This window comes from Centruroides vittatus, unplaced genomic scaffold, assembly GCF_030686945.1.
Source record: "Centruroides vittatus isolate TY-2023 unplaced genomic scaffold, ASM3068694v2 contig_1057, whole genome shotgun sequence".
Lineage (NCBI taxonomy): Eukaryota > Metazoa > Arthropoda > Arachnida > Scorpiones > Buthidae > Centruroides > Centruroides vittatus.
This window is the reverse complement of record NW_027120684.1, coordinates 2,120,199-2,133,240: the sequence shown is the minus strand read 5'-3', so window position 1 is coordinate 2,133,240 and position 13,042 is coordinate 2,120,199. Positions and strand designations below refer to the sequence as shown.

The 13,042-nt window shown below is 27.7% G+C and overlaps 1 protein-coding gene across 3 annotated transcripts in view; it reads left to right on the top strand.

The window, feature by feature from the left end:
- The first annotated feature begins 254 nt into the window (after window positions 1-254).
- Window positions 255-13,042, top strand: part of LOC136972652 (lysine-specific histone demethylase 2-like) — a 54,788-nt gene continuing 42,000 nt past the window's right edge. The window contains exons 1-2 of one of the 3 annotated variants that reach the window (XM_067267265.1): window positions 255-405; window positions 10,802-11,053. In XM_067267265.1, the coding sequence (XP_067123366.1) occupies window positions 10,806-11,053 (248 nt within the window). In that variant the 5' untranslated portion in view covers window positions 255-405; window positions 10,802-10,805. The other 2 variants (XM_067267254.1, XM_067267261.1) reach the window with 2 other exon arrangements.

Below are 13,042 nucleotides of genomic sequence, written 5' to 3'. Positions count from 1 at the left end.
ATTATTTGTATTTAAATTGATAAATCTTTTTTTGGGGTGGATCAGTTTGTCGATTACCTCGTACCCATTTCTACGAAGAACACACCACATTCAAACACACTGTATATCAGGATCATTGTTATTGTTAGAAGCGCATTTTTTTCCACATAATAAACTATAATAGCAGTTAAAAGGATCGGGACATGTAAACGCAAACAGCTGTTATTCAAAAAACGTTTCCAATGAACGATTCCAACGACCTCTAGCGGTGTTCTATTACTGAATTTATACGAAATTATTTCTAAATTTAGTTAAGACGATTTAATAGCTTATATAGACGATAAACATGGATTAAATATTTCTGTCCAATCAGATAAAATTAGCCGTATTCGTTGGATGACTAACGAGATTGGAAGTAAATGGAATGTATGTATCTTTATTAATGGCCACGAAATGCACCGTAATGCCCTCTAGAGGAGCACTTTTACGTGTTCAAGATTGAACATTTTTTTTGATATTTATTATTAAATAAAATATCTCAAATCATGGTTTAAGACGTTATAATGTTTGTAATCAGAAATGCTAAATTTAAGAATATAAAGTAACGCTTTTATGTAAAATACAGTAATAGAAAAATGTGTTAGTTGCAATTGTGAATCCTTGTGGACCCCATTTTAGCAACAAAAGAATTGTTACCATAGCCTCAGTTAAAGTGACTCAACAGTCTAAGTAGGACAAACTGTTCAAACCGTTTTATTATTTAATATAGTCTACTGCCCTGAAATTTGACGATATCAGGTATACACAAAGAAATGCTTCATATTCACTATTCATAATTTTTTCTTTAGAATGTGTCAATTTGTAATCTACAACTTATTGTCACCTCGAAGAAATCTACACGTGATTATTGGTGAACTATTATTTTACTTGTTAGAATATACTCATTTTTTTTTTTTTTAATTATTGGCCCAATTAATTAGTTTTAAAAATAAAAATGAATGTTTTATTTTTTAAACTAATTGAACAAATGAAATAAATTTGTTGTACAGTTGGTTTTTTATAAGAATTTTTACTTTTAATTCTAATTTTCAGTTTGAAAAACTTTAATTTTCTGGAAATTGTCAATGTTTGTTGTTTTGGCATAGAGCCTCTCTCATTCTTTGTTTAACATTTTCTCTCTGGATCTTTGACAATGTAGAAAATATCTTTGAGTATACATTTCTATATAAATACCTTTTAATTAATTTCGTTTTTAAATTATAAACTAATTAAGAAAAATTTATTATGTTTGAAATTTAAATTATTACTAAAAAAAAAAAAATAATTTAATATCAAATGCTTGCAAAATATCAGATTAATTGATAACAATCAAATTACAGATAAAAGGATATTATATTAAAACTTAAAAAGATCATTAAAATTTGTAACAAATCTACATATCATTTATTTGATGATATATGTTAATCTGATTGTTAATTAATTGATCGTATCATATGCTTGTTTACATAAAAAAAAAAATATATTTTATATATTTATTATACCTGCATGATAAATATGTTTATTATTAATTAAATACTGTAATTTGTAAAACTTGTGCATTTTATCAAAGATGTAATTATTTAAAAAGTATTTTCAAAATTGAAAAAATTATAATTAAGTATGATATTTATTAATATTTATTAGTTATTTTGATTTTTAAAAAAGTTGCAGAATAAAATATTAAAAAATTCTGACTGATATATAATCTACCATATAACTTCAATGGATAATATTTAATTCTCTTTACAATTTTTAGTTGATGGTACATTTACGCGACTTTATTTTGAATAATTCTACTCCCGAGAACATTAGCAACATAATTCTGAAATTGTCAGTTTTGAGTTACTGTACTGTGAGATTCATGATCGGTAAAATGTACTTGTCATGTTGGTATACTCCACAAAATCTCTAAAACTTATTCAAATTTTAATGCATTAGTGATATAACTAAAATAAAAAATAAAGTAACAAAAATTAGATACTAAGTTAAAAGAGGAAAAAATTATCCATGTTACCTGAAGGTGTTCTAGCTACAAAGAAAAAATGAATTGGATAACTCAAATAATTAAGTAGGAATGAAAGATTGAAATTTCAACAAAAACTCTGAAAATAATTATTTCAAAACAACATTTTTGGAGTTATGTCACTAATGTTCTCGGCAGGCAATATAATATGCATCAGTTGGTGGTGATGGTTCAAACTGATTCAAGAAATAATTTACTGCAATAACCAATCTGAATATTGAGTGAAAGGAAGATACAGGATTTTTCTTCTACTAGCTCATTTTAGCAGTCATATAATTTTGTTTTGTTTATCAGCAGTTTGTAATAAATACTACACATAACCATAACTTCTATTTTTTTTATACCATAGGTAGATATTTGACAATTATTTAGCATGAAATATATCAATAATTTTTAAACTAAATATCCAAAACACTTATCTCAATTATAAAACAGTTTGGAAACATATTGGATTGTGATTGCTGTAAAGAAAATAAATTTTCTAACACTATTGATATTACCAATTTTTAATTAATATTTTAAATGAAGGATATTAGGTTAATGTTATCTTAGGTCCAAGATGTCAGCTTGTCTTTGATTCCAGCAAGGAAGCAGTGGGACACGCGTTCTAACCTAACCTAACCTATTCTAATATATTACCATAATTATTAGCAACCAAATTATTAGAATAGGTTAGGTTAGGTTAGAATGTGCGTCCCACTATTTCCTTGCTGGAATCAGAGACGAGCTGCCATCTTGGCACCTAAGGTAACATTAACTGGATATTAAGTTGGTTAAAAAAAACTCTGCTGTGGAATTGTTAATGTCTCAACAACGTGTGAAGGGACTGAATGGAATTGACTCATTCTGTATAGTCTCAAGAAATATATATTTTTCTGTAAAAGATAGTAAGTTGGCTTCAGGGTGAGTATTATTTTAATAATCAAGACGAACTTTCTCAGACTTGAATGTCATAAAAGTAAAACTCAAACCTGAGGATGTTTAAATATTAGCTTGAATTGTTTCAAACAAAATCATCACTTGTTAATTTAAAAATATTTATTAAAAATTTGTAACATCAGCAGAAGTATCATTTTTCTTTTTGTCTCTTCAGAAAAAATTTTGCCATCATAACTTGTTAAATAATAATTTTCCAGTATTGTAGAAATAATAGTAAAGATGTTTTAGAAAATATATAATTCTTTAGTAAAACTGAAAATGTAAGTATCAGGATTAATTTAAAGATTGATTAATATTTTGAAATTTTATTGTAGATTTGATATTTATATTAGTATATTTCCTGTCTGAGAAACTAATAGTTTTATGTAAAATGTAATTTCATCATTAATGTAAATTTTGTAAGGAAACAGGATATGCTCATAAAATTATAAATTGTGCATAGTTATAAATAAAAAATATTTTAATAACATAAGATCATTTTTAAGAATTTTTAAAAAAAATGAATTTACGGAACTATTCAATTGAACAATATTATAAGATCCTACAATCTTATTAGGTCACCTGAGGTTTTCTGAAAGAAAATTTTTTAACAAATGCTTTCAACCTATTTCTTTTTTAATCAAGCCTTCAGTATCTATATTAATGCATATGGAAGGCTCCGATTATAAAGTGGGATAAAGCAAATATTATTAAGATAATACTCTCTCCATCCACTGCTACATATATGGAAAAAATAGAGATATACAAGAGCAAGATTAAAGAACAATGCCTGAGTGCTAGGGATGCAAATGCATTACCTTCATCTTGAAAATATGTCGTAGAAAAAAGATTAGGACATAAAAACTCTTGAGTTATGTGTCCCCTACAATCAACTTTGGCTTTACTTTTTATGTTATACTTTCTTAATTTTTGTTTTGTTAACTTTATATTTTTCATAATTCATTTATTTAATTTGTGCAATTTTAAATTTGTATTTATAATAGTTTAAATGTAAAAATTCAAAACATAATGTTCTATTTTTGGAATAATTTCTTAAATTTAGTTCAAAATCTGAAGATTGTCTAGTAATAGATTGAAAATGTTTGTTATATGAAGAATTTTCTCTCAGCAAATCTCAGGTAATGTAATAAGATTGTAGTTTTTCTCTGCTGAGTACACCTGATATGAATTATAAAATCCTTTAGCAGAATATAGCATGCTTGTTTTACTAATTTTAGTTGTTTAATCTGTAATAATTCAGAATAATTTTTGTAAATATTTTGCAGTTAAGAAATTAATGAAACCAATTCTTTTATTTTAGTTTATAGGATAATGCAATTTAACCAGATATTTTCTCACATAATTTTTTAAAAGCTAGATACAAGCAAAGGTATAATAAAATTAAGCTGAATGTAACAGTTAGATAGTTTTGATTTGTAACTTTTAAGTTTGATATATTAGATTGTTCTCTTCCAGTTAAAAAGTAATTTTTTTTCTAATTATTATTAATTTTTAATGCAACAACAAAAACAGTTCCATTGAAAGAACATTGTAATGAAGTTAACAGGCCTGAACCTATGATGCATCATCTCTTTTCATTATTTTCCATGCAAAACATTGTCTTTTTAAAATCACCTCAGGCTAACAAATACTTTCAATTCACAATTAATCAGTACTACTATGATAGCATTTCCAAGCTTATCATGGTTAATATGAAATGAAATATGAACGGCATGCTAACATTCATTTGTCTGTAACATTACAAATGCTAGCATTATTGTTCATATTTCATAAAAGCATGCAGAAACTACACAAGTAAAGTTGCGCACAACCATTTCTAGTTGTGTGCAACTTTACTTGTTCGTCTAAGTGTGCTGTAGAGGGGAGGGATAAGACAATGCATTTTTTTACTTAATTTGTAATCATGAATTTTTAATAAATATATTTATTTAATAGAAGATAATAATGCTGATGTAATTAACTAAATTAACTCCATGCACTTGATCCCTTTTAAAGACAATGAAACCCAAGGGAGTATATTTGTATTTGCAATTTGTTTTTCCACCCCTTAAAGACACTAAAATGAAATAACCCAAGGGCCAACTTAAGTTAAAAAGTTTCAAGGAATTCAAGTTAACCAGTTTGCTTTAGAAAACTGGTTAACTTTAATTCTTCGAACTTGGTTAACATGTTATGCTAGACAATTGGGGAAAGAAAATAACTTCAAGTACACATGACTGAGTTATCCAGGCTCGAGTTAACCAGGTTCCACTGTGTAAGATTTTATTTCCATTAATTCTTATAAAGAAAATTATAATGCATTTCCAGACTGCAAAAAAGTAAAAACAATATAAATGATTTTAATAAGATGTAATAAGAAGAATTAATTTGTTAATCTTATAACTTTTTAAAATTTGTTTAATTAAGTAACAATTAAAGAAAATAGCAGATAAATAAAGCTCATATACCCATCAGTTCTTCCTGAGAAAATTATGATACTATATTCATCCAAAGTCACTTGAATTTCACCAAAATATAATGATAAATATCAATTTAGGGAATACTTTTTTGTTATGGTAAGATTTTAGAATATTAAATTAAATTTTAGACAGAGATTAATTATTGTTATGTTGAAATTTTGTAATATGAATTTTCATTAAACAGAATAACATATTTTGAACTATTTTACTGATCATAAACTCACAGTTTCTATTTGTACTAAAAATAATTGGGAATTGTTAAGAAATTGATTTCCTCCTGTCACTGACTGCGGAAAAAAATTGCATTCAAATGAATATCATTCACAAACAGACAAAACTTTTATGCTTTGTCTATGCTTCAATTAAATCTGAAAAATTTTATTAGAGTTCCTGATATTTCTAGCTAATTAATCACTTATCATTGTCATTGCTTCTTATCCATTAGATAAGTTTAAAATTTAGAAATTTACGACTCATCAAACTATTAAATCTTGTTAAAATGCATACAATTTATAGGTATGCATTTAAAGTTAAGGTCCAAAAGAATAGAATTTTTATGATTTAGTGGTAGAATAAAATATCTTAGAAAAGGGCATGAATTTTCTGACATAATTTCGCTGACATTTCTAAATAGGTAAATAGGTCTTTGTGTTGTTTTCTTATGGCTTTCATCACAAAAAAACAATTTTGTATTTTAAACTAATAAACATGAACAATCTTTTACAAATAAAAAGTATTTTTAATTGTCTAATATTTCTGAAGCAGTATAGTTTTGTTGACAAACTAAAATCAATATCAAAATTGAATAAATTTTAAAAAGTACATAAAATTTTAAAATAAAAGTATTTGGAAATCAGAAAACAAAAGATTCAAAATTTATTTGTTCTAAAGCTTTATAAGTGATCCCAAAAAAAAAACAAAAAGAAAATGTATCAATAAAAAATTAAAATGATAAAGAAGAAAAAAATTAATTATACTTAGAAATATATAAAATTCTGTAAAAAATGTGTTTAAAATATTAAAATTTTTACTGTGGCTTATCAGTGTATATTTAAATATTGTATTCGATTTATTTCTTAAATATTTTATTATATACAGGAAATGAACATTGCATTGAATTAAAATTTTATTTCTTACGCAAAATAATTGTATATGTATTAAATTTTTTCTAAGTTAAATAATTATTTAACAATTAATGCTTAACATTAATACAAACAGAAATTTAATAGTTCAGTTTATAAAATTATTTGACAACAATTTTAAATTATATATATCTAGGGAAATCAATGCAACAATATAGTCATATGCATTTGGATATACAGTAAATAGTAAATTAGTTTATTTGTTTTTAGTATTATGTTCAGGAGAACCTAATACTAAAATGTATACAAAAATACATAATATGTATTTAAAATTTTAATTAGAATTTATTTGTATAAACTGTATGCCAAACATGAAGATTCAAAATGAAAATATCAATTTACAATATAGAAAAATACTGGAAAATTACATATGTTTGTCTCTCTAGCCTTATGAATGTGCCATGTTTCTGTTTACTTAATACATGCATACTTAGGCATGGTACATTCATAAGGCCAAAGAGAGTGGGCAGGCAGTAAATTATAGAGAAAACATTACAATTTCAGCTGCTGGAAAGTGTTACTTGATAAAAATATAAGAGCAAGCAAATTAAGAGGATACTATAGGACGGATAGTGTTTAGGTTATACAGTGGTGATTAATTTGCCAGTACAGAGATTATAAGTACTGGAGTAAAGTTTATAAAATATAAAGTAGAATTTTTCTCTTTGTTTATATTATAATGTATAATTTTGTTTTTGTGTTTTTTATGCAGTTTAGTTTTCTGTTTTTTTATTGTGTATTGCAATATTCCATTTGACATGTAAAAGTCCACCAAGTACATTTTTAAAATTTGTCTTGTAAACTGTTACAGAATGTTTGGCTTTGTTCTTTTTAAATTGTGAAATTCAGAGATCTCCTGAAGATCAATTAAGAAGAATGAAAATGTTAGAATAATAAATGTTCATTGCATGATAATGATTGTGTATTGTGATTAATGCTGGTACAGTTACTGAAGGGCCCTCTCCCTGAATCAAAATTCTAACTCTGGGATATATTGTATATTGTTGCACCTGACTGGTTTTGGATGTGATCTATCTGTCACTTATCTATCATACATTTAGCTTGTTCAGTTAGGTCTTTATTAGCATTATAAAGATTATGTTAAGCATTTGTTTAAAAAACTTTTAATATAAAGCACAGACTAGTTTGTTTACAAACAGAATGTGGTGTATTATAAATTCTAACTTTTTATCTATGATCTAATAGTAATTGTTTATGCCTTTTATATAAATGGTATTCTTTTTTATTTAATGAATGGCCTGTAACACATACATCTAACTGTCAATTTACATGATAGATAGGGTTCCTTGTAAATCTGACATCATGTGGATTATATAATTTACATAGAAAATGAAGGGATAGGTCAAAGTTTCATTTTTTATTTACTATTATAAAGTGAATGAAATTTTATTTTGTATCTTCTTTGCTTGTTGATAAAGATAGAATGTTTCATTTGGTTTTTAGTTGAAGATCCAATTTTTTTGTAGTTAGTTTACTAATGTTGATAATCTGTCGGTAAAATCTATTATCAAAGCTTGTTTTTATTTTTATTTTTAAGTTTCTATAAATTTAATTCAATTACAACAACATAATAGTTAGCATAGATCTGAATATTAATTTTATCAATGAAAATTTTAAAATATCTTGTTAAACTGAAATGCTGTCATGTAAAAAGTGTTGTCACATTTTTTAATTATGTTAAACTGAAATCATGCCATTTGAATACCATGTAAATCAAGGATTAGATGTGTACAGCTTAGATTCTGGTATTAAGTCACATCTTCCACACTATTTCCAGCAGAAACTGTTTAAGAAAACTTAATAAAACCAATGTAAAGAATTAATGTGGAAATAGTGGAAGGTGTAAGTTAATATTTGTAAGTTCTAGCTCATGACATAGAGAATTAGATTCTGCTATTTATCAAAATGTTCATTTGTGTATTTGATTATGACTGGAATTTCTTAAAATGTAAACTTTTTGCTTTAATAAGAAATCTGATTATTTAAAATAGTATTTCTATGATCTCAAAGTTCTACAAAAAACAAATCAATATATAAAAGAAATAATTATTTCATGCCAAATTCTTATCAGATAAAAGTTTAAGAGCTTGTCTATATGGCATTAATAAAGTTTTGATGAGTAAAACACAAAAATAAATATAAAATATCTCAAGGCAAGCACTTTTGACATCATGTACCTGTTGAAAGTGTTGCCTCTAGGTATTTTGTATTTATTTTTGTGTTTTACTCATCAAAACTTTATTAATGCCAATAGACAATTCTCTTAAACTTTTATCTGAATCAATATATTACTGCATTTTATATATTTAAATGATAACATTGATTTACAAAAGTTATATTATGATATTTTTAACATTTGATAAAAAAAATATATATAAAACTTTAATTTTCTGCCAATAAATGTAAATGACATTTATTAATTAAATAAAAATTGTATAAATTACATTAAATGTCTATTCAATATTGTTTTATTTTTGTATATCTTGATAGTATAAATATTTACCATGTTCAAAACTAAATTTTGCTTAATTTATGATTTAATTAAAATTTTTTTTGTGAATTTCTCTAGAATATTAGACTGGCATTATATTATTTCACAAATAAAAATAATTTTTTATCATTATCATAAATGATCTCTTGATTTCTACTTATCACATAAATACAGGTATCTCTTAATTAATGCACATCTCTTGAGTCTATTGCATATATCAAAATCACATTAATCAAAATGTGGTATCTATGTTAAGTAAAGACAGTTGGTAAAGCCATGTAAATTAAAACTTCTGTGCATATAAAGGGATTGCTGCAATTAATTTTTCATGTTAAGCAAAATTGCATTAAGCAAGTAATACCTGTACCAATGAAATAATTACTATATATAGTGGAACAAAATATTATTAAAAAAAATGTATTTCACAGTAATTGGACATTTTTGTGATAATGCACAAAGCATCCCCTATACTTCTGCACCACTTGACAAAGGGTCAACATTGCGTTGGCAATGACTACATCAGGATGGAAGACATTGCACAGCTGCTAGGGCTGTTTGTTTATGTTATTGTTAGGTCACACAAGCGGTCATGTGAGTAGACGGTTGGATTCGGGATGGAGGAGATCTAAGAGAGAACGTGGCAGAAGAAAAACACTCAGATACAAGTTAAATAAAACAAATACCCATTTATTAAACATGTAGACTTTTATTCTGACAATTATAATGTGTCGTTACAGTTTTAGAAACCCTGAATATGAGAGAGAGAGTTCACAATAAACTGTGAGTTGTTAAATACCTTGTATTGGAGTTTCTAAGGGTCTGATGCTTGTTGACAGGAGTATTGTTCATTGACTGGATCATTTAGAGAAAGTTCTTGTCACTATAGTCCATTCTTGAAATGCGTAACAGTGGATGAGGAATGTCCATAGGCAAAGTATTCGTTGGTGAAATAGGTGAGATCCAGGCATGACTAGACTCCAAGGGATGGACAATGATTGACTTGAATCAGCCATTTGCTGATATTTAAAACAGCAACATACCTCGGAGAAGTCAAAAGTTTGCAGGAAAGGTGTTATTCCTGATGCTGAGAAAGTGAAAGGAAAAACTCTCTCAGGTCATACATTAGCTACATCTTGGCATTGTTTTGCTTTTTTAGAAGTATCTTTTCATTATTTAGTCTGGGTTCTCACATTTTTGGGGTGAAAGAATATCACAGCACCAAACTTTGAGATACAACTGCACAGAAAAAAGAAATTTAAATAAAATCTGATGAAAACATAAAATCATCATATCCTCAAAGATAAATTCTAAAAAATTAGTTTTGAATTTCTTGATAGTTTATATATATTAAAAATTCATTTTTTTTCCTACAGTTTGAAAAAATGATTATCCTTTTTTCAGAAATATTATCAAGAATCTGTTTTATTAATAAACGTTACAAATAATATTTTTTAGTTTACTTATTTTATAACTATATCTATATGAAATGAAATAGAAAAATATTTTAATGTTTGAGATGGAACTTTCTAAGCTGCATATCAGTTAGCGTCATGTTTTCAACTGGGAGGAATGTAGTGAGATTATTATGCAAAGATTTTATATCTGGTTCTCGCAGTTTATCATTATTATTTTATTGAATTTATGAAATATATAGTTCTTTTTAAGTGCAATAAATATGTGTTAAATAATGATAATTTTTGTTTTTTAGAAATATGCCTAAGAGTACTAAATATAAACAAGAAATACAAGTAAAATGGGATACAAAAAAAAGAAAAAGTGATGTATCAAATAATTTAGAACAAAATATAAGTTCTTCAAAAAGAACATCAAATCGAATGATTAAACGTAAATCACTAGACTATGACAGCAAACCCCAAGTTCAGACAAAAGTTCATCGTCGATGTGAAAAATCAGGTTGTGCAACTACAATTCCCATTTGTTTTGCATCTGCAACTGACAGGTAAGGCTGATTTAACATAAGAAAATTAAAAAACATGCATCTTTCCTGTTATAAACTGCCAATTTATTTTTGTAAATATTTTTATAAAAGTAATTTTTATTAATAACTTTAGTAATTTGATTAATAAAAATGATTGATGGTTTTCTATATTTCCTTTTCAAAAATGGGTTTTTCTTCTTTTTATTTTTTTTAATTATATAATTATTTTCATTGTGTAGTTAGAAAAAAGTCTTATAAAAGGACATAGATTATAACCAATAGTTATTAGGATTTTGAGCTTCTGGAAAAAATTATGATAAAATTATGATATATCACCTTAAACTCCTCTGGATATATCAAACAAATGATTTTACACTACTTGTTTTAGGAGCACAGAAAATTTCAAAAAATGCCTTCAATACTTTGAGCTAAACAGCTCATCTCCAATGCAACACAAAAAACTAAATCCATACACATCCACAAAATTGCAATAATTCACTAGTGATAGCATAATTATAGCTATTGTATTTCTAAGATTCAGGCATTTGTCATAATGACAGATAAGCTTTATCAAATCCTCATCAAAGAAGTCTTCCACCAATCTTTTACAGTTGTCTGCAGCTCTTGAATTCTTGTCCTAAAAAAAAATCTTTAAATACAAAAACAGGTGGAAGTCAGATGATGATGAGTGATAGACTGGAACTATATGATGGATGTTCAAAGATTTCCCATTTTGAATTTTTTTAGTAATTACTGTGTGCTGCAAGTGGATTGTAGCCTTGAATTATTGTGAAAAAATTCACTCCAGAACTCAGTAGGCCATGTCTTTTATTTTGAATATACCTCCATAATTTTTTCAAGATATCATAATAACTATCAATGTTTATTGTTGCTTCTTGAGGCAGTAACTCTGAACAAAATTTCCATCAAGTCCCAAAAAATCATGCACATGAGCATCTTGGTAGAAAGTTTTTGCTTTACTTTCTTTGTCTTTGGTAAGTCAGTATGCTTTACTCCATTATTGCTGGTTAGTGTCTGGTGTTGAGTATGTAATTCAAGTTTTATTATATGTCATAATGTGGTCCAATGACTGCCATTTTAGGCATACTGGTTTAAAAAATGTGTGTTGCTGCTATTCATTGTTTCTTGTTTGTCTATGAAACATTTAGACACTCACCCGAACAAAATCTGTGGTATTTCAGATCTACACAGATAATTTCATATGGTCATGAATGAGAAATTTGGGAAATTCTGCACTCAATTTTGACATGATAAATCTTCTGTTTGATTGATTTTTTTCATCCACCAATTGTATGAGAGTATTAGTGATGAACAATTGGTAACTTCTTCCATCTTCATGCAGTCTGTTTGAAAAGTCTGCACTGTTGTGTCCATCACTCATTGCATCAGTTTGTAGGATTTTGGTCGTTTGCCATTACAATCCTTTGTCTAGTCGGAGGTAGCTGAGCTCTTGTCGAACACACCTGAACTGTCTCGTGGCAGGTCAAAAAAGGCGCGGAGATCTGACGAAACCTGACGTCATCCTCTCCAGGCCCACTGGTGGCGACTGTAGGCGTTAGCGCCTCAGTACTCCCTCGCGAGTGTTAACGATACTTCAGGTTGAAGCGTACCCGTCGTCCGGAGCGGGTTGTGATGAGTGGTTGGGTCGTCTCGAGGTCTGTTGGTGGTGGGGTCCCTCTTCCGTGCTGGTTGGGACGGAAGTTGTAGGGTCGGCGACAAAGGCTGGTTTGGAGGCGGTCGATAGTAACTGCCACCTCCTTGCCGTTGATGTTAATCCTGAACGTTTTGTCGGAGCGCTGGAGTGTTTGCGTGGTGTTACACAAACCAAAAGACATGAAGTTGAACTCGTATAGTCCAAACGGTGTGGTGACGGCCGTCTTAGGGATATCTTCTGGAGCTATAGGGATGTGGTGGAAAGCACGGACAAGGTCAACGGTTGAGAAGTACTCACAACCGTGAAGAGTGGATGCAAAGTCCTCTATGTGGGGG